Source organism: Protopterus annectens, chromosome 6.part1 (assembly GCF_019279795.1).
Source record: "Protopterus annectens isolate FY-2018-M chromosome 6.part1, PAN1.0, whole genome shotgun sequence".
Classification (NCBI taxonomy): Eukaryota; Metazoa; Chordata; order Ceratodontiformes; family Protopteridae; genus Protopterus; species Protopterus annectens.
In genome coordinates this window covers 435,005,095-435,031,491 of record NC_056738.1, presented here as the reverse complement: position 1 = coordinate 435,031,491, position 26,397 = coordinate 435,005,095, and the positions used below count along the sequence as shown (strand labels likewise).

Here is a 26,397-nt window from a genome sequence, read left to right as displayed (position 1 = left end):
ATGCTTCCTGAGCAAAGTGAGATATTTGTGTGAACTATATGCTTTTGTTTTGACTGAAGAATGTGCAAAGTGATGGTTGTAGAACTTAAGAATTGCTGAAATTCATAGCATTATGCCACCCCCAAAAAATTCTAATGTCAAATAACACTATAGGCATGGATGTATTTACTGTGTGTATAGATTTACACCGTAAAGTATCTGAAATTAGTCCAACTTTATGAAGTTTTGCTGTGAAGTGTTAATTAGAAGAGTCCAATTTAGTGTTTTGTGGATGATAATGACTAATGGAGACGTGTGCTGTTTAATACTCATTTGACCAGCTGAGATTTTTCATTTTAGCCATCATATCGATTTGTGTGGGTATTAATATTTAAAGGGATGTTTTAAGATTAGTCAAATTTTTGTATGCATAAAGTATTATGTGGTATAAATGTAGGCTGATAATGAAATGAAGGCACTGAGGATGTAACAGAATGTGAGCAACAGACAACTAGTAATGATAGTTTTATATTTTGGAAAATCAAAAAAAATAAATAATAATCCAGTTTCCAAAAGATTTGCGGTCAGTGTAAGTGACTTTCTCTGGTGTAAACCTGCCCCAACTCCAAAAGGCTTGCTCTCAGTGTGACTTTTGCCAATGCAAGGCTCATTTATAAAGCAGTCTTAAACTGGACTGTATTTCCAAAAGACTTGCTCTCAGTGTAAGGGACTTACACTGACTGTATGGAACAGATTAAGTCCCTTTCACTGACAGCAAGTCTTGAATCTGATCCCTGGTGGAAGCCTGCTATATTGATAGGCCTTACACTGGAGTAAGTAATTTACAATGACAGCAACTCTTTTGAATCAGGGAAGGCTTACACTAGATTAAATCAGTTACCATGAGAGCAGGTCTTCTGGAATCGGGACCAATATGTATTTTTGTATTTATTTCAAGTTACAGAACTGTTTTATGAAAGGGAAAGGTGCGTGCCTTTTGTGAATTAATTTTTCAAAGTTTGCTTCAGAGGCACCTAAACAAATGAAGAAAATTCCATTAAGTTAAGGCACACATCAATCACACACCTTTCTCATTAAAAAAAAAAAAAACAGTTGTTAATTATAAATAAAAACAGTCTGTTTGTTCTCTTACCTTTCTGGGACTATTGGTTTTGGTTTACTCAGCACTTTTGTTTGTTTTTCTCCTCTCAAATAGTCAACAAACACCAGCAAATAGTGATTCTCCTTAGAATGTGCTATAAGGAACACATTTTTGCTGGAGTCAGTACTTAAATAACACCATTGAGCTGACACACTGCTATTTTGGAGACAAGACTGTTCAACATTCTGTTCAGTGGTCAGGTCTTTTTTCTTGTAAATTACTGAAAATCTTCCCTTAAGTAGACTTGTTTGGTGACTTGATCCACAGTACAACATGTATTAAACAGAGGAAGCCTTCATGTAAAATTTAGCTATACTTGATGAAAAAGTAAAAAGAAAATGTAGTTTCAAAACAGCTAAACTGTATTTTTTTCATACAAAAGTATCTGTTTTGCAGTCAGTTCAAGCAGTTACTTATCAGTGAATGAATGTGTGCTGACTGGCTAAAATACAAAAGAGTAAAGGAAAGTAAGTACCACACAGCACACCGTTAATTAGGTTTCAGCTGCTTTCAAAGACTGGTAGAGATGTGCAAATCAGAGCACTGCAATAAAAGTCTGTGATGTGGTATACACGTCCCAGGAAGAGCTGTAGTAAAAATAAACCTGAAAATATACACATGTAATCCTGTACAAACACCTGCACCATGGAACAGTTTAAATAGTCTTCCAGAAATATACACCAGAAGGGTGTGGTTTGTCAATTAAGCTTTATAAATACATCAGATATGTATATCTTAAAGGACAAGACATAAAATAAATATAAGCAGCCATTACTGTACCTGACATAAACCTATGTTCATACTACACATTTCATCTTGTAGAAACAGCCTAGGTAATGTATAAATACTTTTTCCATTTCTTTAAACTTTGGTATTCTTTAGCTATATAAATGTATTTGACATGTAAAATGAAAAATGAATCTTCAATAGAAGCCATGCTGTTAATAATAAAATGGACACACAAGTCAAATTATTGTGTAATACTGTTGAGTTTAGCTACTGTTAGGTAATCTTGCACTACCCCAGTACACATCAATATTTTAATATATCATCATGTTTATGGGAGTGTATGTAGTGGACATGTTTTAGCCAACTCCCAGTCCTGGATTATATGTTTTGCATGTACTACTCTGGTAGCTCTACTAGCCTGTGTAATAATCATTTCTCCCTTCACTGTGTACCACATATCTGTACACATTTTAGCGGTACAGACCTCTGACGTGGTTTCTCACTGCTGTGTATAAATGTGTGCTTCCACAGCAAAGGCATCAGACAAATATTCTGTATTCAGTACCATGCTAGTGTTTGTTTTAATGTTGCTGCCATTTATCTGTCTGCAAAACAAGGAATAAAAGTTTTGTTTTCTTTGGATATTTTTTGGTTTTGTTTAGGAAAAAAATGCTGGTGGGCTTTCTGGAAAGATATTACTCCAAAAGAGTTACTCGGTAAGTGCAGTTATGTGAACTGAGCTTGCTAGAATGCACAGCATTAAAACTTGACTTATTTAAAGTAAAAAAAAAAAGTTTCTCACTAGAGTTATTGAGCTGAGTGAAGAAGCACCTGTTAAAATGTAAAATGTTCAAGCTTACATAAATCCATTTTTTTAATTTATGCATGGAATGTGCTTGCTTCATTCACTGCACTTATTTCTTTCATTCATATATGTATACAGTATAGAGAGCATCACCAATGTCACTCAAATTCAATTTTGTCTTTACTACTTGTTTCTCACCAGACTGTGCCACAAAAACAGCACATGTGCAGTAAATCTGCCTAGTAACCAAAACAAAAACTACATAAATTAACCAGGGAATACATACTGTACTGGTGAGTTGCAACACATTTATATACACATTTGGAGCTTTTCTCCCTGGGCCTCTACTGAAAACGGGCCCCTACCCAGTCAGACTTTCCTAGTAATCAAATGTAAATAAATAAAATAAACTCATGGCAGCCAAGGGAAAGGTTAGTTTGAAGCCTGTAATGTGTTGTGTTATCACAGAAATGTATTTACAAAATCCATATAATGTGCTAATAACTTTGCTTATGTTTGTATTATTTTAGTAAACTAAGAAAGTGCAATTTAAAATATTTTTCTGAAGTGTAAGTCTTAGCAGCATGTAGCATATATATATATATATATATATATATATATATATATATATATATATATTTATATATATATATATATAAATATATATATATATATGTTTTTACCCATTCTCTTCTATAGTCTTTCAATGACTTCTTAAGCCTATGTTACAGACAAGCTTTTCATAGTTGGGTGATACTAAAGATACTGTTACACAATATATAGTAGATGTAAGGATTTGTCTCAAAGAGCCAGCTTGAGATTTTTTTCATTCTACTGTGTTATAGTCATTTATATCCAAATAAGTTTTTATCCACTTTTCATTGTTTCTGCTGTGTTTCTGGATGCAAAACAGAAATGGCATGTTTAAATTAAATGATGTATTACAAGTGGAAAATACCCTTCCAAGGTAACATATTACTTACTAGTCCCATAGTTGTGTATTCCATAATTTACCTTTGTGAGATGTTATTAAGTTACAAGGTATATGAACATCATATCCCTCAACACTGACAGAAATATCAGCTTGTGTTACAAATGATTATCTCTGTACATGTATACATACATGGTGATCTCCAAGTACACATATTTGCCAGTTCATTTCAGTTTCTCAATTCACAACAAATTAGTTAGTGGGTAAATCATAAAAATGCAGTGATGTTCATCTGGTTGACAACAATATATGCAGTATTATTAAAATATTTATAAGCTTTTCCTAGTGGGGAGTACATCTACCACATACATTTCTACCCAGCACTTCCACAAATTCTTATGTGATGAACAAGAATTAATGCAAATGATACAGCTATTTCACAGTGTCGCACACAATCTCTAAAAGCTGTAAATCTGTTATGGTATGGAAGCTGGCTTGTGACTCAATGAGTTCTATATTTAAAATCTGACTCTGATACGGGCATATGTGTGTCTTGCTCATATGCTTATGTGGTACTATAAACAGAATGGCCAGTTTAAGCTTAAAGATCATGTGCAACCCCATAGACTTTGAACTCATGCTCATAGTAATTTAATAGTGTAATGTACATTCACCATCCATCTAAAATGCCATGGTAAGTAGGTGTTAATAGCAAAAAGCATTTTGCAATAAAATCAAACTTGTAATTTTGTCTTCCTATTTGTATATATCTGTGCTCTTCTGCATTCTTTTTTTTTGTTATATCATAGGACTAGGAAATACAAACAAGGAAGGAAATAAAATTAAATCAATAGCCATGCAACTGCTTCCCATCGTGTGTACACAAGGATGCATAAGGACATCTAAAGAATGTACTGACTTGAACTGAATGTAGTTATTCTGGTTAAAGATTTTGTTAAATTTTATGCTAGATGTGATGTTATAAGGTACTGCCATCTCTGCCAGGGAGAGTAGGGCAGTACATGCATACATATGACAGTAAAGCTAGCTGGAATTTTGTAAAGAATTTTATATTATTTGACTATCACGCTGATTTGTACAGATGTTTGAGTTAAAAATATATTTGTAAAGTTACTTGTGTTAAAAATGCATCAACAGTAGGTGCTGCTGGACAGAAAGAATGTATGCATGTATATTAGGTTGTATTGTTGTAACTGATTAAATGTGTACGTTTATCAGTGAACCCTGGAAGGGTGGAAAGTCTGAAATTGTGTTATAGCTTTCAGATGCTGCCACAGATCTTAACTAACCTCTGTATGTGCATGTATTGTACCAGAGTCAGGTTACCAGAGGTGATGTCATCCTCTAACCAGCATTTGGTTTCTTTGTAACTCCTGCAGCAGCACTATGGAACCTGACAGGAAAGATTTCTGACAGGATATGTATCTCATACATCCACACAGACAAAGAGAGAGACATCATCTGGCGTTTGCTGTGGTAAGACACTCAGCACACATCAGCTTGCCTTGCTTTAGTAAGTAATCAGGGACATTTAGTGAGAATAGTTTAGTACTGTTTTCTGCATCTGTAATAAACTATCTGACTGTATTATTTTTATATCTTTGTGGTTGAAACTCTGTTGTTTATTGTATTCAGTATTCTGTTTTATTAGTTATCATTAAATATTTTAATACCTTTCATTGTGGCTGGTTGATGGAGAATACATTTAGCATCTTGAGAGTACTTATACTTGTTTTAGTGACACTGTGGCTGCCCCCGAAAGCCTTGCTGTTTGGTCAAACCCTACAATTTGTATTAGTATTAATTTTACACAGTATAATTGGTTGACCTTTGCAAGAGCCTTAGGGTAGATGACTGCTGGAAGCATGATTACCCAGAGTCTGCGCAGAAAGGGGCACAGCTAGCAAATCTGCACCTGTTTTTCCAGGTGTGTATGTGTGTATGTGAAATGCAAACATCCATGTGTGTGTGCCAGCTACTGAGAACAGGGACATAGAGCTCCAAAGTGGTCAGTGTGGAATTTTGCCTGGGTCTGAAGGGAGAAAGAGTCCAGTCCCAAGTCTGGAGCATGCTCCCTCTGTGCTCTTAAGGGAAATTGAGCTTTGTGCAGGGAGCTGCATCTGAAAATACTGTGTGAATCAATCTTTGCTCTTAATGACTGTCCCTCACCGGAGTCAGTAGGGACAGGTTACACTAAAATTTAAAAGTATAATGCCCTGCAATCCTGCACATCCCTCTAACCCTCAAAACATATACAGCTACTGGTAAAACTGACTAACAATATGACTGGTGTGTTGAAGGACACACAGTAAATGCATCTATTGTTTTCACATTACAGTTCTGCATAAGAAGTACAAGTACTTGGCACACAAAACTGTAGTGAGAAACCCAGAGGTGCCACAGTAACCATGGCACAAAACATAACTAAATGTTATACCTAAGTGTTTGTAACTTGACCTACACTTTGTACAGTACTGCCTGCATAAACAGTGTGCAGGAACTTCTTGACATACATATAAGCAGACAAAAGCAGAAGTAGTTGGAGGTCCGCAGAAGTGCATTACAAAAAGTGGAGGAGCATCATTTTTTAGTCTATTATTAAAATCTATTTATATATATATATATATATATATATATATATATATATATATATATATATATATATATATATCTGGGTCAACTTCAGTAGACCGACAGCTGACTTACCCGACACCCATTTACATGAGATGACAAGACCGACACCTTCAGAAGACTGACATCTGGAAGACCGACGTTTCATGTGAGGTAAGTAACCGCTTGGCCATCCCGATTAAATTAACTAAACTAAGTAAAACTAAACCCACCGATGTGGGGGGCTTTGCCCACTACACACCCCTATGTGGGGGGCTTTGCCCCTCACACCTCCCTAACTAAATATACCGCACTATCGTGGGGGTAAGGGTCAAAGTTCAACAAGATGGCCAAGCCGTTATGTACCTCGCGTGAATCATCGGTCTTCCAGATGTCGGTCTTCTGAAAGTGTTGGTCTTGTCATCTTGGGCAACTGGGTGTTCGCTAAGTGAGCGGTCGGTCTACTGAAGTAGAGCTATCTATCTATGTGTGTGTATGTATATATATATATATATATATATATATATATATATATATATATATATTGATTGCCTGCACATTTGTGTGACCACAATTCATTTAAACATTCTGATCTAAAACAAAAGGGGCCCACAACACATTTGTCTGAAAATATTTGGTTTAAACACAATATTTGTTTAAAAAGTCATTAACAACACACTCATCGATAATGGAGAATTACTGAATATGTCTTTTTCTAAAAAAAAGTTAACTATAACTGTTTTTCTTTTTGCAAGGGGGGCAAGCTCTCTTGCACCCTTCAGTGTGGGAGGCAAGCTCCCCACACCCCCTGAAATTATATATAACCACTCCATGACTGCACCAATTGTAAGGCTGGAGAAATCTCTCAAAACCAGGGAATCACTGTCAGGGCACAATCAGCAATGATTTACATTGATCTGTGTCATATGCTAGATTGCACTGGTTAAAGCATTCCATCTGTGGACACAATATCCTGAATGTATCTGCCAGTACTTCTCATCTGGCAATCAAATGTGATTAGACCAATTATTTTCACACAGATGTGTTGCTGACCACTTGTATTTCAGATCAACATCTTAAGGTGCATTGTGTGTCATACAAATGTGTATTCACTTAATTTACAAAGGCCCACATCTAATTAAGAACGGATAACTACAGACCGAAATTGGAAAATGGATTAAAGGGATACCAGCTGGAGGTACAATTCTTTATCATCTCTTGGCAAGCTTTGCACATGATTATTAAGACATTTCTGCAATGAAATACCTGTAATATGATGCATGAAATGCTGAAAACTAATTTTTACTTTGATGGTATCTCTATGTGTACTTCAGAACTGTGGGAAATAAACCAATACATGGTATTCCTTCAGATTTCTGGTACATCCGAACCTTGAAAATAAATCCTAAGAAAAGCTTTGGTGTAAAACTATGAGAACTTTCTTAACTCTGACTGTTCAACACACAGTGATATAATCACAATCTTTTGAACAAAAAATCCTTGTAGAGAACTGGCCAAACTCTCTGCAGTTGCAAAAAGATAACAGGTAAATTTTCTTAAATAAAAGAGTTATTCACAAAATTACTTGGGGTTTTGAATGAGTGTTAATCAACATAAGAATACTAAATATGAAATACACAAACACGATACTGCATTGATCTCCTCAAGGGGGTGCCATTGTGAGCAAAAGCAGGCTGGAAAAATGATGAATGTACGTGAGGAGAAGGAAGAAGTGAAGAATAGAGCTGTCCTTTGGTTCACTGTGGCAGAGCTTTCAGGATGGCATTTACCTCTTCTGCTACAGCTGTTAGTGCAAATTCAAACTGATCCTGAAAAAATAACAGAAATATAACTTTGTTATATCTGCAGTTTGCTACCAATATCACAAATATACTAATACCTCAGAATCTAATCTGTAATCAAAGCAAACTGGAAGGAATTTGTTCTGATTATTTTCCATGCATTATGATATAATTTCATTTGACTCATCGTGATTTATGGTGAATGAAAACAAACCATATATTTAACTGGGACTTTAAACCACAGGTCAGAGAATAAGCTATTTTACTCACAGTGTTAGCTACTGTTGAAAAACATAAAATCATGCACAACAGAAAAAGTAAATGTTTGATTTACTGAGCTATCTGAGAAGGGAATTGTATATTTAAATCTCATATTCATTAAACTCATGATATTCTGTGTACCTGGTTTGCTTTCTAACTAGGATACATGGCATCTCTACTGTAACCTATAAACTTCTTAGTGGTCAGATAACACCTATAAGAACCAAAAAACCCCCCCCCCAAAAATCGCTAAAACCACAAATCTCAAAAACTACTTTAATGACTGTAAAATACTGTAAAAAATAAGCACTTTTGTTCTACAAAATTAGAACTTCATCAGACAAATCACTTATACAATCTCCCACCTTAAATATATCAATTCAGTCATGTGACCCTAATTAAATCCACAAAAATCATCACTGAATTATTTAAAGTCATACAGCTTGCCTTTATCGACAAAGGGAAAAACACACAGTTCTCAATGAATGCCCATATAAAACATTAGCTGTCTAAACACACAAAACGTAATAAACAATAATATATAAATAGAATGATAGAAAATAAAATAAAATAAATAAAATAAAAAGAAATTGTGAGCTTTTACAATGTAAGAAAGGCTGATAAAACTGAATCCAATACTGGTTGCTCCACCTCAACTATTTCTGTACTGAAACTTAAACTGTTGAAGGTGCTAATTGTTTGGAAGTCAGAGTATAGTTTACTGAACCAATGGAAAATATTGCTTACATGAATCAGGTATCATTTTCTATGACAATGAATTTTCCTGTGCTTTAATTTCAGTGTGCACTACAAACCAGATACATTTTTTCTGTGAAAAGAAATTTGTGCTGCTTCTAAAATACACTGACTGATAAAAACTGTACTAAGCTGTGAACTATGCTAAACTGTGAAGTTTTAACACTGATGAAAATGGTGTGTTCTGAAACTCTACTAAACAGTGTTGGAAATCCTAATCACCTTAGAAGAGAGAGATGCATCTTTGGCCATTACTAGAAATGGAGAAACCAAGCAGTCTGTTTTAGGCTGAGGAGATCAGGGTGAAGCTTGCCAGTAGGATATAAAAGGAGATCCAGTACTGGATATAATATCCAGAGTGGAGCTTCCTGAGATAAAGCCTGTGAAGGGTAAACAAAATTTGTCTGGGCCAGAAGGAGGCTATGAGGATGAGAGAAGCCTAGCATTTGATTGCTTTCTGCAAGTACCTAGGGATCAGGAATAAGGGTGGAAAGACTTATAGAATATGCAAAGGCCATTGCAAAATACCTGATGCATTTGGTGTGGTCTGGGTAGGGGAAAAGGTTGCAGCAGTGGAAGTTCCAGTGATTGGAGGTCTTATTTTGCTATCACTGAATTGGGGGACCACTCATGAGGCATCAGAATAGATCTACTGAGCCTGGCCAAAAAGGCAAGTGAGAGCTCCCAGAATATGTGTTGCTGTAAGGCAATGGTCCAAAGCCTCATTTCTTCCCAACATAAGGGGTACAATCTGGTTCCTCTTTCTTTGTTGATGTACCGAACTACCTTCATGTTGTCCATTTGGATAGAAATCACTCCCACAGGAAGGCAGTCCCAGAGTTCCTGTAACATTAGGTGAGCCACCCGAATATCTAGGACATTTACGTGAACATTGGCCTTACTGGAATTTCATAAACAGTGGACCATCCTCCAGCTGTAATACCACACTCCCACCCAAATGAGGAGACATCTGTGATCATAACTGCTTCTGGAGGTGGAGGGATGAAAGGTCTGCAGGATAAGAGGAGAGTTTAGCCACTACTGGAAATGTTGTCTGCAGGTACTGATTATTAGAATCAATTTGTAGCGAGGATGTAGGAACAGAGACCATTGCACTTGCAGCAGCCTTTGCAATATTCTCATACAGTAAAGCTCAAACTGAACCATTATTATTAATGATGCCATTAGTTCCAGAACCCTGGTATACAATATGGCAATCAGGGATGTAGCCTGTAGAAGGGTTCAAACTGTCAATTTCAAAGTCTGAATCCTGACCAGTGGGATGGAAACAATGAATTTGGTGATGTCCAGTTGACAGCCTTTGAAGAGAATCCAATGTGCTGTTGAAGGTTTGTCTTCTGGTAGTTTATGGAAATTCCAAAGGATAGACAAAGCCTGTGTAGATAGCCTCTGTGACACTCCATCTTGGGAGTAGCTATGAGCCAGTCATCTAGGTATGGGAAACTCTGAATCACTGGAGAAGTAGGTTGGCTGCTGTGATGACCATGCACTTGGTGAAGATCTAATGGGGCTGTGGGGAGACTGAAGGGCATCTCACTTATGTGGAGGTAAGTGTCCTGGAGGGCCATTGAGCACATGTAGTTATTTGCCCAGAGACAGAGGAATATTGACTGTACCATGACCATCCTGAACTGGGTCTTTTTGACATATTTGTTTAAGTGGCTGAGGTCTATTATGGCAGCATTTTCTTTAGAGCCAAAAGGAATCTTGAATAAAAACTTGACCCTCTCTTGTCTGCTGGGACCTCCTGGATGTCTCTTTCATAGAGTAATGAGATGATATCTTTCTCTACAACTTTTATATGATTAGGTGGAACTTATGGCAACAGCTGTTTTGAATTTGGGGGTGTTAGGAAAAAGGATATAGAATAGCCTCTGGATATGACATCTTTGACCCATCTGTCCTGTGTGATGGCCTCCCAAGCAACAGGATAAAGGGATACATGACCTCTGATTGCTTCCAGAAGGGAGAAGCCAGACAGCCCTTCAGGGACATTGGGGTTACCTGTTTGAAAGGACCCATAGTATCCCTGGTTATGTGGACCCTTTCTGCCACTGGGTCTGCATGCATTAAAGGGGTCACCAGCACCACCACCACCCTGTCTGAAGATGCATCCACCAGATGATGCTTGTTATTTTTTTTTTTTTTTTTGAACTAGAGTGATCTTGGTCTCTTTTGACTCCTGCTATATACTCTTTGAGAGGCCTCCAAACTCAATCCAATAGCAGACAACGTCTTGCCATCTTGTTCACACTCCTGCGTTTTTTTTCATTCACTAAGGGACTGAACAGTAATGATCCACCAAAAGGGCCATTGGTGAAAGATGTTTTAAAGTGGTCCACAAAGTTGCAGGGTGCAGCCAGGCTAGATGTCTAATAGCCATGCCTGTTCTAGTTGCCCTTACTGCTCCATCAAATGCATTATGAATAGGGCCCATGAAGGATTTGAAACATTAGACTTCATGGTCGAGCCTCTTTACAATTACTTCCTAGAGTCTGATGTTAGGGGTGCTGTCATAGTTGCTATGGCCTACTGTGCTAAATCCCTCTAAAAAATTAATATGAGTGGAGTAGTTCAGAGCCCTTACAGCAAAGCACTCCATGTTAGGTGGATGGGCAAAGGCTGAACCATCAGTCAGCTCTTTCTTCGTTGCTGCTGTCATGATAATAGAATCCACCATAGATGACTTTGTGGACAGCTTTTAAGAGGGATGGGAACTGAAGACTTGAATGCCAAAGTCTCAGACACTAGCAAAGGAGCCATACGGGATAACTCCTAAAACAGAGTTGAAGCCTTGTCATTGAGCCACTGGTCCAAAGACCACCTCAGCCTCTAATTAAGTTTAAGTCCAGTATTCTATGTGGGTAAAACTGAGAGGGAATTAAGAAAACGAATCTATGAACACCTTTACGACATGGCTAAAAAGAAAGAGAGAAATTTTTTTTTTTCAAACATCTCCTCTTTCCAGAGCTCAAAATTCAGTTTCCAGTTCTTGAACAAGTTGAACCAGATGCAAGGGCTGGTGATTGGGAATCTACCCTAGGTTATCGTGAACTACAATGGCAGTTGAGGCTGGATGCAGGGAAACCGCCTGGCCTCAATGGGACGATCAGCATCAAACCAGTTTTGAAGCTAAGAAGAGCTAGGTTATAGCTTTGTTGCTGAAATTCCTTAACATAACAATACATCCACATACTAAACCAAACTATATGGGTAATTATTGTTTTATATTTTTTAATTCCTCACCATCTCTACCACTAAATTTATATCTATGTCACCGATTAATGTCTATTATTAACTAATTCAACTTAACATCATAGTTTCCTTTAATAATATATAACTATTTGTGAGTTACCTAGCACACTCAATATAAGTGTCATTGAATTTTAAAGTTTAAGTTGAACTTTTAACTCTTTATTTTTAAATTCCTATTAGTGAAGCCTTGTGTTCAAAACTTGATTTATATACATATATATATATACATGTTTTATTTTTGATAGTTGATGTTCAATGAAATTAATTCTTAGTTTATACCTTTAATTCACTGAAGCACTTTAACAACAAGTTTTTCCAATTAAGACCATAATTACCAGGATATATGGAATATACTGGAATGAATTTTTTGTAAAACTTTGATAAAGATCAGGACTGCCTGAGCCGAAAAGCGCTGTGGTGATTTTTAACTTTGTGATTTGTACCACTTTTAATCAGAGAACTTTGTCATTAAAACTATTTTAGTTTGTAATCGAGAACTGCTTCCTTCTTCCATGGTCGTGGACTAATTTCTTCTTTAAGTCCAGTATGTCAGATCCAAAGCCGCTGGTGCCAAAGCCAGGGTAAGGTCAGCACTGGGGCCAAGATGTGTACCAGGGAAGGAGCTATAAAGGGGAATATAGGAGCTGCACCAACTACCTTTAGAGCCAAAGGAGATGGTATGACTCAGATCTTGAACTATACCTTCAAAAAAGCTTTAAATCAAGCAATCCAGGTCTGCCTCTGAAGTGTTTTTGTATGTGTACAACTTTTGAGAAGAGGCAAAAATAAAAATGAGGTTTGTAAATTAGTGGCCATGGAAGGCAAAAATTAGCTGGTTACTAATAAGCAAAATGCAGCAGAACTGGTTTCTAAACCAAGGGGCAGCAGAACTGGTTTCTAAACCAAGAACTAATGACCAATTGAGTCTGAATGTAAACAGTACTGAGCTACAAAAGCGTAGCACCAAAATGTAGTCAGGTAAGACTGAAATGTCAGTTGTAATTGTAGGATGAATAATATTATTATTAAGCAAAATACTATGAAAAGCAACTGGAGTCCTTTTTGTAGGAATGCAGCAGGCTGACTGAATGCAACTGAAACATTTGTAACTGCTCAACTGACACAGAGGCAATTTCTGGAGACAAACCAAATATTGTCACTAAGATTAACAGAAACTATACTAGCATTTCAACAAAGTGTAACTAGTATACAGAATCCTGTGGATGTTTTGTAGCCATCTCACTGTGCAAAATGAAGTGAGAACTTTGCTTGAGGGTGATGATTTTAGCTTGAAGTGTGCTAAATGAGCTGCTTCACATCTTAGTAAAGGAGAAGGTATCAAAACTGCAAGGTAGAGAAACCATTGCAGTTAAGAATGCAGCGTGACAAAGGCAGTAAACAGATGGTACTCAATTTTAGAAACGCGATAAGATTAGAAAAAACTGTCTCTGAAGATAAAAAATACTGACTGGATGGGGAAAATCACTAGAAAGATATAATACAAGAGTAAAAATCCCTTGTCCTAGAAAGTCACAAAAGTGTAGTGGATAACCTTGACTAATAGAAAAATGATCAAGGTAAAATGGGCAAAGAACAACTGCTGTGGTGTAGAGGGATAATCCCCTAATTATGGTCCAGGTGACCTGGGTTCAATTAGCAACTTGGATGTCTGAGGCAGATGTGGGGTGAACCAAGGAGTAGGTCATAAATAAAAACATCCTCTCATGGAAGCAGTCAATGGCATGACCCTTCAGGGCACCCTTCGGTGCAGCCTTAGAACAAAGATAGTGTGGGGGTTGTAGGAGATGCTGGTAGACCTGGGGATATATGGTGGTACTGGAGTAAGAAAGAAAGAATGAAGCAAAAGAGACTCAAAAAATGGTAAAATTGGCAAAGAATTTAGTATCTTGGCAAATACAATATCTGAGCTTTCTGAACAAAAGAACAATGCAAAAGTGTCTGATGGTTCTAAGCAGACTGCCAATGTCAGTGTACAGAGTACGGAAACAAATATGTCTGTGCAGAATAATGTACTCTAACAGAATATAACTAAAAATCAAATTGTAGCCTTAAAACATAAGATGGATGAACAGTAGAGTGTATTGGTTCAAATTAGTTCATTTTTATCAAAAAAAAAAAATCAAGTGCTGTTTTCAATGTTGACTTATGTACTTTATGTAATGTTTACTTTAAGAGTTTGTTAATCTCTACTTTACTGTATGCTTATATGTATGCTTATATTTCTCACAAGTGTTGTATTGTATTTTGGAGCTTTTCTCCCCAGGCCTCCACTGAAAATGGACCTGAGTCCAGTCAGACATTTCCGGTAAACAAATGTAAAATAAAATAATAAAAATAAAATGCGGTTAGTGAAAAAAATGTTTGCTTCTGACATACAGCTTGATATTGAGTTTGTGAATGAAAAGCTTTCTGTGGTACAAAAGAGGCAGTATTAGTTGAGAAGGAAAATTTATCATATAACAATAAAGTCCACAGCAGAAAACAAAGAACTTAAAGCATTTTACAGGTTTTAAAAACACACCGAGTTATATGAAAGTGACACAACTCACTATTTGGCTCAATCTTCAGTCATTTAGAAGCAAGGGGCCAATACAAGCTCAGAAAATGATTCAGTGAAAAGTTCTACTGAAAATCTCAGATCACTGGTAAATATTGCACTTCAGAATATTAACAAGAATGTCTCAAATATACAAGAGATATCTGCACATACAGATGTAGGAAGCTAAATGGTGTAATGGGTGAGTTAACTGTCCTGACACAGAAAAGTGACTGTATTACACTGTGAAGTAAAACAACTCTGAATAAGCTACAAAAATTAAAGCAGGATGTGTCTAATCAGCAGTATATAAGGGTGTTCAGCTGCCCCAGGTAAAAGGTGTTAGGGGGCATGATCTGCAAATATTTTTTTTGTTAATTGCTTTGCTCTTCACGTAAACTGAGTATAGGTACTATAGTGTGAAGGTATTAGGTCATGGCACTCTTCCTTATGAGGGAAGGAGTACTAGTTAGGAGAATGGACCTTTTTTCCCCTTCCCATATAGAGCATGAGGGGGTTAGGATCTGGTGCTCCTACTCAGAAGAGAAGGAAGGATTGCCAGGATGGAGAGAATAAGAAGTTATGTCTTACCATAATGTTCCATCTGCGTTGTCGATCTTCACTTATCCTTGACTGTGGGTTCGGTTCCGAACCTTGAAACCGACGCGGCCATTATTCCAGTTTACTCTTTCCAAAAACTCTCGAGCTTAGCTTTACTCATAATTCTCCTCTCAGGATTACCTCAGATTGAGTTTGCACAAGATAGTGACAGACAGTAAATAACAGATCAGAGACCATATCTGTGTTCATACAAAGAAATCCAATCTATTGGTGTAGATCTGTTCTACCAAGGAGGCTGAAAGCAGGGGGATGGAGGGTGGGAATGTCAAGGATAAGTGAAGATTGACAACACAGATGGAATGTTATGGTAAAACATAACTTCTTAATCTGATGTTGTTAATCTTCACTTAATCCTTGACTGTGTGACAGAGTCCCAGTCTTATGAAAGTATATTCCTGAGCACCATCGAACAAAAAGATGCTCAACCTCTATTGACCAGATCCAGCTTGTAATGCATAATAAAGGTACACAGGAATGCCCAAGTAGCCACTGCACACTATAGAAGCTCTGGAATGAAAAACTGCATAAGCGACTATGGCCCTTGTTGAGTGTGCCTTTATAGGGCCTGGTAGTTGCACTTTTCTTTTGGTATAAGTGAAGGTTACACAATCCTTAAGCCATTTAGCCACAATAAGCTTAGAAACTGGTTTGCCCAGGCTAGTAGAATAAAAGGAATCAAACAGCTGGTCAGATTGTCTGAATTATTTTGTTCTGTGAAGGTAAAAATGTTAGTTGTCTATGAACATCTAGCAAATGCAGACAATATTCTCCTTTGTTTTCAAAATTGGGAAAAAATACGGGAAATTGTATGGTCTGTTTAATATTAGTCTCAGACACTATCCACTATCTTTAGTAGAAATGATGGATTAGTTTGCAAGGATACTCTGTCTTTATGGAAGGTTAGGTAAGGAGGCATTCAAGATAATGCTTGTAATTCTGATATTCTCCTAACAGAAGTAATAGCAATCAAAAATAAGGTTTTCCAAGATAAATACTTCAAATTGCAATTTGCAGATGGCTCAGAAGGGGAAGATATTAAACACTGTAGCACCAGTTTCAAGTCCCAAGGGGAAGTAGGATCCTTGTATAGTATTTTTCCTTGTCTGAGCATTAAGGTTCCTTTCAAAAAGGCCTTACAAAGTTTATGGGACATTAGAGCTGTATCATTTAAACCATTATGAAAATCAGAAATTGCAGTCAGATGCACTCATACTGTTGAGGAGGACACTCCTGCATTAAAAAGTGATGCTAAGAATTCTAAGACCTTATCAACTGGTGCAGAAAATGGATCAAGGTTATTCTTTGTAGCCCATTTTGAAAATGTTTGCCACTTGCTGTTATATAGTCTTCTGGTCGAAGGTTTGTGGGAAACTAGAATAATATGTTCAACTGAGGCAGAGAGTTTAGCACTCCTGGCAATCACTGGAATTGGAGTAGCCACATAGCGAGCTTTAGATTCAGATGAACGAGTCTCTGTGGATGGGAAAAGAGGTCTGGAGTTGGATCCAGAGTCCAAGGTAATGACTGTCTCCCAGCCAGAAGCACAAGAATCTTCTGGAGCGCTTGTTCATTTTTCTGTGATAATATGCATCCTGAAGATATATTGAGCACATCCAATCATCTTTTCCTAGGAATGGAAGTAGAGACTGAACCATAACCACCCAGAATTGACTTGTTCAATACACTGAGATCCAAAATTGGTCTCCAGTCCCGTTTTCTCTGGCATTAAAAAGAATCGTGAGTAAACTCCCGATCTTATTTGGTCTGGTGGGACTGCTTGGATGACTGTCTTGTCAAGCAGTTTTTGAATTTCCAAGGATGCTGCATCCCCGAGACTGGGAGGAATATCTGGGATTTTTTTGATTGCCTGGGTTTTTTTGAAAATGGGATATTGTAACCTCCAGTTATAATCCTCTGCACCCAATTGTCTGTTGTTATACTTAGCCAGGCAGATAGGTGCAGGGATAATCATCCCCCAAATGCCTGCAGAGGATGGCAGTTGGGCCTCCATTCAGGAGTGCTGATAGGAGTTACCAGGGAATGAAACCCTGAAACTCTGATTTTGGGAGCTGGAGATAGCTCTCAGCGAGGGGAAGGACAGGGATGTTGGCCCAATGAGAGTGGTATTGAATGTGAGCTTACAGTGGACAAGGCCCTCTCCATGCCATGGAAAGCAACCTCCCCCATACAGAAATGGGAGCCCGGAACCGAGACAGACTCCCAAGGAACCAAGGTCCCACCCCATAGTGTCCAAAGCTGAAGCCAGAGTTGAGATCACTTGTGACAAAGCCCCAAGGAGCATGGACAGTTCTGACAACACCCAAGTAGTGTCATGCTCCCCAGAAAAGACAGCGAAGCTTTGACCCCAGGAGGTCTCCAGTTCTGACAGAACTGAAGAGCTCAGGGCAATTATCAGTGCCAGAGATGCAGATCTGATCAGCACCAACACATATGAAACTGGGACTGTCGGCATCAGGAACTTCAAAGGCTCAGTTGGAGTAAAAGTAGGAACAGCATCAGATGGAAAGATGGGTATGGTTCCAGAACCAGGGAAACTAAGAACTGATGATGAAGCTAATCCTCTCGCAGCCAGGAGCTGATCCACCAACCTCAACACATCAGACTCTGTGATGGTGTTAGTGGAGTGGATCAAAGAGACCAACATTAATGGGGTTTCTCCAAGAATGGGCTTGCAGGTCAGTCTTGAAAGGGGTCCACTGACAGGGCGTATGTTGCCCTAGGCCTGTTTTCAATATGGCACTCCTTCAGTTCCGAAACAGATGGAACCAGGGAGTGAAGTGGTACTGAAGACCTGTCCGTGATAGTTGTTGTTGTGTCTTTCGGCTTTTCCCGGTGAGGGGTCACCACAGCGGAACTCCGGTCCACTAATGATTGGTAGTTGATTTTTACGTGCCGAGTTACCAGCCCTGATGCACAACCTTCAATGAAGGTACACCCATTCACGCATGTCTCCACGCAGAAGACGCTCTAGCTGAGAATCGAACCGGACCCTGTCTGTGATAGTTATAGGTGTCAAAATATTCACTACAGAGACTGGCACCAAGGTTTGAAAAGATTTCCCGGTTAGTTCCACAGAAATTTTGGGAACCAGGGAGGTTTTGGCCATTTTAGTTGGTGGTGCTGATGAGACTGTCAGAGCTGATCTGCTCCTCTTCTTAGATCCTTCATGTTTGGAAGAGGTGGAGGAAGAACGGGAGCTAACGTCAATTTTGGACTTAGTTGAACCAGATATGGCCTCATTGAAATCTGATTTAATTAGGCCCTTCAAAATCAACTTGTTCTTTCATTCTACAAGGGCTCGGTGTCTGAAGCTGTGACATATAGCACAGTCTTCTTGAAGATGCACTAGGCCCAACCAGTAGACACATAGAGAGTGTCCATCAAAGTTCGGCATTTTTCGAAGCCAGAAGTATCCCTAGTCTTTTCTGCTATATCAGCAGGCACACATAAACACACACACACACACACACACACACACACACACACACACACACACACACACACACACACACACAGAAAAGGGACAGCACCAACAAAAGTAAGGAAAGTTATTTTTTGGGGGGTTAAAAGGAAGAAAAAAGGGAGCGCACCAACAATGGTACTGAAGGGTTACCGTTACAGTAAAGGGAAGGTTGAACTGTAAGAAAAAGTACCAACAATGGTACTGAAGACTTACCTTAAAGCTAAATAGAGAGAAAGTGAAAGAAAGAAAGAGCAAGGTGCTACCAATGATGGTATTTATAGAAAAAACACTAAAAGTGTTAAGAAAGGAGCCTAGAGAGGAGCCGGGTAAGCGAAAGAAGTAAAGATAGTGATTACGAAGATTTTGAAGGAAAAACACTTACAATTTAGTAGAAATAAGTCTGCGTGAGAGCTGACAGGAAAAAAATGCATCTGGCACTAAAAGCAGCAAATGAGATCCGAGGTAATCCTAAGAGGAGGATTATGGGTAAAGCTAAGCTCGACAGTTTTTGGAAGGTGCGAGCTGGAATAACAGTTTCTAACCCACAGTCAAGGATTAAGTGAAGACTGACAACATCAGCTCAGACCTTTTTTTTTTTTTTTTTGACTCTGTACCCAGCTTTGAGGAAGACTAGATCTGGGACTGCCACTACAACTCTGCCGAACCAACCCAAATGAACTAGAATACAAAACACAGCTAATAGCTGAAAAAATGAAAGTAAAAAACTAAAAATAAAATAAAAAAGTAAAATAGCAAATCTCAGTGCACTGAAGGAGGCAAGCAACTCAACTGTTAATGCTATTAATGCTAACTGAATAGCTAATGTTAATAAGATTATGGGAGAAAGATAGTAATTAGTAAAATTTTCTCCAAAAATAATAATCTGATGTTCAGAACTCTAAGTCTGAAGTGTGTAAACTAAACAGAGGACCTCACAAAGACCTCATAGGTAATTTGGCTTAATAGATAAATTAATACAACAGATGACAGAAGCAGGTTAGTTTATTACATGCATTTTTAAGGACATATTTATAACATTAACTAAGTTTCTGAGGTTATTATATGATGTTCCAGGTGGTATCATGGGGTTATGTGATGTATACTCTGTTTGTTGAAGTTGTTTCTTTTTTTTGCTTAAGAAGTAACCAGTGCAGTTTTTTTGTGAGGAGGTGGGAAAGGGAGCGGAACTTCATTTGCTTGAGGGATGAGCACAGAACGCAGCCGATCGATGATGGCGGTGGAGTTTCTGTGTGCTTTACTTCTTTGTATGGGATGCAGAGATTGGGGGGGCTATAAGTATCTAAGGCTGTACAGGGCCTGCCCTTCTTAATGTTTGTTGATGTAGAAGGGAAGAATTCCATGTTAATAAGCTTGAAAATCATGAACCCTAGCAGGAGGGGGTTTCTTTGTGGGGTGAGTAGCCACCTGGCTTTGCCAGAGTGTTGCAGTAGTGAAAATCATCACCAACAATGTGTCCATAAATTTCAAACATATCCATAAACATGGTGATCTACATTGACTACTAAGGGAATACACCTGGTGATGAAAGAGGCATCATGGATATATAAACTGAAGTCCTTTGGACGACCAAAACAGAGATAAAGGTAGAAAGAGATAAAGTCGAAAGAGATTACAATGCCATTACTAGAATGACAATACAAGTAGGCACACCTACGCAGGGGCAAGGGGGACAAGGTGTTAGGGGGAGCGATTGAGGGGCTTGGTGTTAGGGATTTTTTTTTTTTTTTTTTTTTTTTTTGTTCCTCTAGTGTGTAAGAGAGAGGGGAGCTGTATCATTAAATGCCTAAATCCAGAACCCAAGAAAATGGCTCAGGGTTGCCAAAAATAGCTCAATAATAAACAATAGTAAAACATAATAAACATCAGTGCAGTCTCCAACATTGTTGCAGTCTCACAAGTCATTTTCCAAACCCCAGCTCTCCTTTTTTCCCCTATCCTTATTCATCCTTCCATGCTCTCATCTTACTGTTCTCTCATTTACTGTCTCCTCTTCTTTTACCATCTTCTCTTCTTCCTCCTCTCTCCACTCCTCTTCCCTCTGCATGTCTCTCTGTCTTATCCCTATGGTACCCTTTCCTGCAGGTATTTACACTCACCTCTTCTAATGTCTTCATGCCATGCCTCTCTGATCTCTTGTTATGTTATCCCTATCCAGCCAGCAATTTTCTTTCATATTATACATAAGATCTTATCCAAAAAAACAGATAAGCACACCCATTTTTCCAACCATGTTTTCACATTGTAAAGTGCTTCTTGAATTAAATGTTGTATCATATTCTTGCATCTGAAAATATGTATATTTTTTAGCATATCTTTATATCTATAAACATGTTCTGTTCATTTCTTATGTACTCCTTTTCATCCCAGCAGTGCCTGCAAATGATCCATTGAGATCAGAACACTACCTCTGCAAACAAATATAAATAAAAAATAATATAATATAGAACTTCCTTGTACACATCTATAATATCATGATAAAAAGGAGTTTTTTCTATCTCTACATATATGATAATAAAATAAAAAGTCTTCTAGTTAAGTTAGATTTTAAGTCCCTGTGAACTGACTAGTTAGATAAATTACTGAAATCCTCAAACACATGCAAACTTTAATGATACTAGATATCTAGCTAGCAGCCAACAACTTTATCATCATAAACAATTTCATCAAAGTCTTGGATATTCATGATCATTCATTCATTCATCCATTCACTGTCCTTCTCATTCTCATTGCAGGGTCAGAGCTTGTTTCACAACCAGCACATACAATATGGCGAATAGGAAGAGTGGCACAACAAGACTAATAACAGGGCGCACACACACACACACACACACACACACACACACACACACACACACACACACACACACACACACACACACACACACACACACACACACACACACACACACACACACACACACACACACACACACACACACACACACACACACACACTCATCATGCATAGCTATGGGCATTTCATATGCTGGATGTCTGTGGTGTGTAGGAAGAAACCAAAGTACCCAACAAAAACCCATGCAGATAGGGGGAGGATATGCAGACTCCACAAAGAATGGAACCCATTCAGGAAATAAACTAAAGAAACAAGCACTGGGAGGCAGCAAACACAGGGGCTGAACTGAAGAACCAAGCACTGGGAGGCAGAAATCATAACAACTTGCTCTCTGTGCTACCCATCCATGGTTACACCCCCTGTATTTAATACATGAAATAATACTATTGTCTTCCATACAATGGCAAAATGAAACTCATCATAAATGCATCATCTTCCCTAGACATTATCAGTAAAAACTACATTGCAAAAAATACATTCTAATGAAAAAAGAGACCCAAATAATTATGCTCAGGATGCAGTCAACAAGGTTATGATATTAAATTCTGCATTCATGAATACATACTAGCATAAGAAATAATTTTGGTGAAATTACAAAACTAATTATATAGTACACCCATTAGTACCTAAGACTTACTACATGGCTTTCAGAATATGCCCTATACTTCTTATATGGTTCAGTTCTAATTTTGAGATCGCACTGATCTAAGAGCTTGATACTGCAAAACACTTAGAAAATTTGTAAATCTAGTGTTATCTGTAAGCACTGATGTATGTGACAAAGGGAGATACTGCTAGCACATCTATGTAGAATTTTGTAAATAATTATATGTCATTTGTGAATATCAACATGATTTATAGAAGGTGCTTGTGTTACAACTGTATTAAAACTGTATGTCATATGTATATCAAACTGGTTTGTACAGACGTGTGTTAAAAAGGTATTTTATAAAGTGCTTGTGCTTAAAATGTAACCACAGTGGGCCCTACTGGAAGAGATCAGAAATTTACATGCAGTACTATAACTGTTTACATGTATATATTTTAACAATGGAAACTGGAATACAGGAGGTTAACTTCAGAAAAATAGCTGAAATTAAATTTCTTTATGGCTAGGCCATAAAATATGGTATCTTTCAGTTTCAATGCAACAAGAGACAAAATGTCTGTACTAGGGAGCTCTCTGTATTGTCTTTAGTGTGAAATAATTACTAGTCTTGAAATGTGGAGGAATGTAATTGTTTTATGACTTCCAGCATATGATCGGAGGCCTATGTATTTTTACAAGCAGACGCTAAATACTGCTAGCTTCTAGTAGTGGGGGTTTCATCTGGAAACTAGAGTCAGATGAAAAGACAAGATATCATTCTGCAAGCTATGCCAGCAGTAATATTTGAGATATTAATTTGAAAAGTTTCTTAGAGAGACAGAGCTTTCTGCATTATGTTTTGGACCTGACAACAACTGGAAGATCAATTCATCATATCTGCCTTGCTCTAATGAAGTAAGTTTCTAGGGAACAGTATAACTCTCTTAGATACAGTCAGGAATATAGTAAAGCTTAGTTTAGATATTTTTCTTTATTTATTTGAGACTGTCCTGCAATGTTGTTTTAAATATTTCCTGTGGTTTTGAACTCTGATGTCACTGTGAATATATACTGAGCATTTTCTTGCTCTTTTATTATTTATTATTAAATATATTTAAACCTTTCATTGCTGCTGATCTGTGTAGAGATATTTCAGTTTTGAGAATACTTGCATATTTATTTGGTGACACTGTGTGGGCCACTCCTAGCCTTGCATTAGGGCAAAGTACCATTTGTATTAATATTAATATTACACAGTAAGATTAGACACCCTTTGTTAAGGGCCTTAAAGTAGCTGATAAGGAGTTGACTAGTGGCAATAGTAACTGCCTTATAGTCTGGGCAGAAAGGGGGCATAGCTAGTAAACCTTTGCCAGCCTCTCCCAGGTGTGTGTAAATTAAATCTCAAAGTGTGCATGTGTCATCTACTTGGACAGAGACACAAAGCACTGGTTGGACAGAGAGGGTGCTGGAAGGTGTTGTTTTGGTCACTCAGCTGAGATCTCAACTCTACAGCTGTGTCTGTGTGCTCTTAAGGGAAATTGCACTTGATGCAGAGAGCTGCATCTGGAAATACTGTGTGTGTGTGTGTGTGTACCTGTTATCCTCTCAGTGAGCATCCCCCACTGTTGCCAGTTTGACAGTGGTGAGGATTGAGGCTCCTTGATTACTGAACCAGTGCTGGGTCATCACAATGTCATTACCAATTTGCATAACATAATGAATGTACTTACATAAACATTTTGTAAAGAATTCAAAATAGACAGACATATGTTAGACTGTTATAAACACAAATGGAAAGAAACCTTATAACTGCAGATACAATAACTGCTGCCATGGAACTTTCAGAAATATAAAGAAGAGGACTGACTTCTATAGCCTTTTTAACAAAATGGTTTAATTTAATAGTAGGTGTTTCTTAAGGGGAAATCTCATTTTTGTATCCTGCAGCATTGTTTGAAGAGGTAAATGCTGTACTTGAAAGACTGTCATTAAATGCTACTTACATGTTTTTCTTATATGCCTTTTCTCCCTTGCTGCCTGTCAATCATCAGTTATCCTGCTTCCCAATCAACCTCTTTGTTCCTGTTTGGGCATGTGCCAGCCACAGAAGCCATTATCCAAGCAGATGTTATAAGTTTTCTTTCTAATGGCCTAACTCCTCTCTTGTGTGGAGACGTATGACTCGCATCACCACAGGAACCACTACACCTTCCTTGTGCAGAAGTGTGTTTTTGCATATTCATAATAAAGGCTACTGATAAGTAAGTTGGTGAGTTGTATACACACACCAGGGTCACTTCTGTGTCTTCCATACCTCTTCTAGGGGGTATCACTGCATCTCATAGGTTCATAGGTGCTTAGTAGGTTAACGACCACAAGGGATTTTTTTAAGCCTAGCCATGCATCCCAAATCTCTGACAAGTTCTGATACCCTTGATAAGTATAAGTGTAGGCCTGGAAGATGAACCATTTACAGGTTACCTGTGTCCATTAGAGACATAGGTGCCAGACCAGGGATGAATTTCCAGTTTCTCATCCAATTGTCCAAGTTGCACTTGAATTGGGTTAGGGAGGAACTCTGCTTCACATGGATGGGAAGCCTGTCCCATACACGGGATAGTCTCTTGGATACACACCTATCTTTCCAGCAGGTCCTATTTATATCACAGGCAAAGTTTAAGTCTTTAGAATGGGTAATTCTAGTGCTGTTTATTTTGTGGATATGCAGGAGGTTCATCAGAGTGGGGTCTGCCTATGCCCTGTATGCCAGGCATAGATCTCCCCTCAACAGCCTGTAGGAGACAGAATACAGGGATAGAGCCTTGAGGTGGTCTGCATAGGACATTTTACTTATGCCCTGTATTCTTTTAGTGAGGAACCTCTGCAGAGGTTTCAGTTGTTGGATATGCCTGGTTAGGTACATACCAAAGGGGGCACTGTACTCAATGATAGGTCTGATGAATGCCAAATACAGTAGAATAATGACTTCCTTGGACTTAGATGCCATACCTTTGTTTATAAGTTGCGCAACATAGAATGATTTATTCACCACTGTAGACACATGATGGTCAAAGGCTAGATTATTATCTGTGTGTGTCCCTAAGTCCCTGACTACTGGGTCATCTCTAAGGGGTGTGTTGTCAATATGATATTTACCAGGGATGGATGCCTTCCCAAAGGATACTATTATGCATTTCTTGGCATTTAGTATTAGTCCATGGCTCTGAGGCTAGTTGTTTGTCTATCTCATAAACTACATGGTTTCCCTTTCCACAGGATTACAGTCATTCTCCATATATCAGGTCCAATACTTGCCAGGGTTAATAACTGTGACACTTAGGCTATTGCTAGGGCTTTATACCACTATACTAATGGAGCTTATTTTGCAGTATATTATCTTTTTTAAATGTATTTTGCTATACACCCATGCTTAATCCTACTGCTTTAAATTATCCTGTACTAATAGTGCTGAGGAGTACTTCACCCAGTCGGACTTTCCCAGTAACCAAATGTAAATAAATAAATAAATAAATAAATAATATAGCTGGTGCACCGCTCTGTTTATTGTTTATATAGCTGGTGCTCCATTTATAGTTTATATAGCTGGTGCTCCATTTATAGTTTACTGAAGCTGGTGTGTGTGTGTGTGTGTGTGTGTGTGTGTGTGTGTGTGTGTGTGTGTGTGTGTGTGTGTGTGTGTGTGTGTGTGTGTGTGTGTGTGTGTGTGTGTGCCAGTGTTTACTGAAGCTGGTGTGTAGGTTTACTGAAGCGTGTGTGTGTTTTTCACAGAATATTTGGCTCATACTTTGGTCTGTTTCTCTTAAAAGTTCTGGTTTTGTGGCAAATCAGTGATAACGGAATTCACTAAATAATTGTACTCCTTTAAGTTTCAGTCTTTTTTGGTAAAACAAAACACTATTTCAGCAACTTTCTAAG

At 38.0% G+C, this 26,397-nt stretch overlaps 1 protein-coding gene across 2 annotated transcripts in view; it reads right to left on the bottom strand.

Moving 5' to 3' along the window:
* Nucleotides 1–7,822: 7,822 nt before the first annotated feature.
* PTPRN (protein tyrosine phosphatase receptor type N) overlaps nucleotides 7,823–26,397 on the bottom strand; it is a 2,492,130-nt gene continuing 2,473,555 nt past the window's right edge. For both annotated transcript variants that reach the window (XM_044075862.1, XM_044075864.1), the window contains one exon: nucleotides 7,823–8,066. In XM_044075862.1, coding sequence (XP_043931797.1) covers nucleotides 7,995–8,066 — 72 coding nt within the window. In that variant the 3' untranslated portion in view covers nucleotides 7,823–7,994. The remainder of the gene's footprint in view (nucleotides 8,067–26,397) is intronic.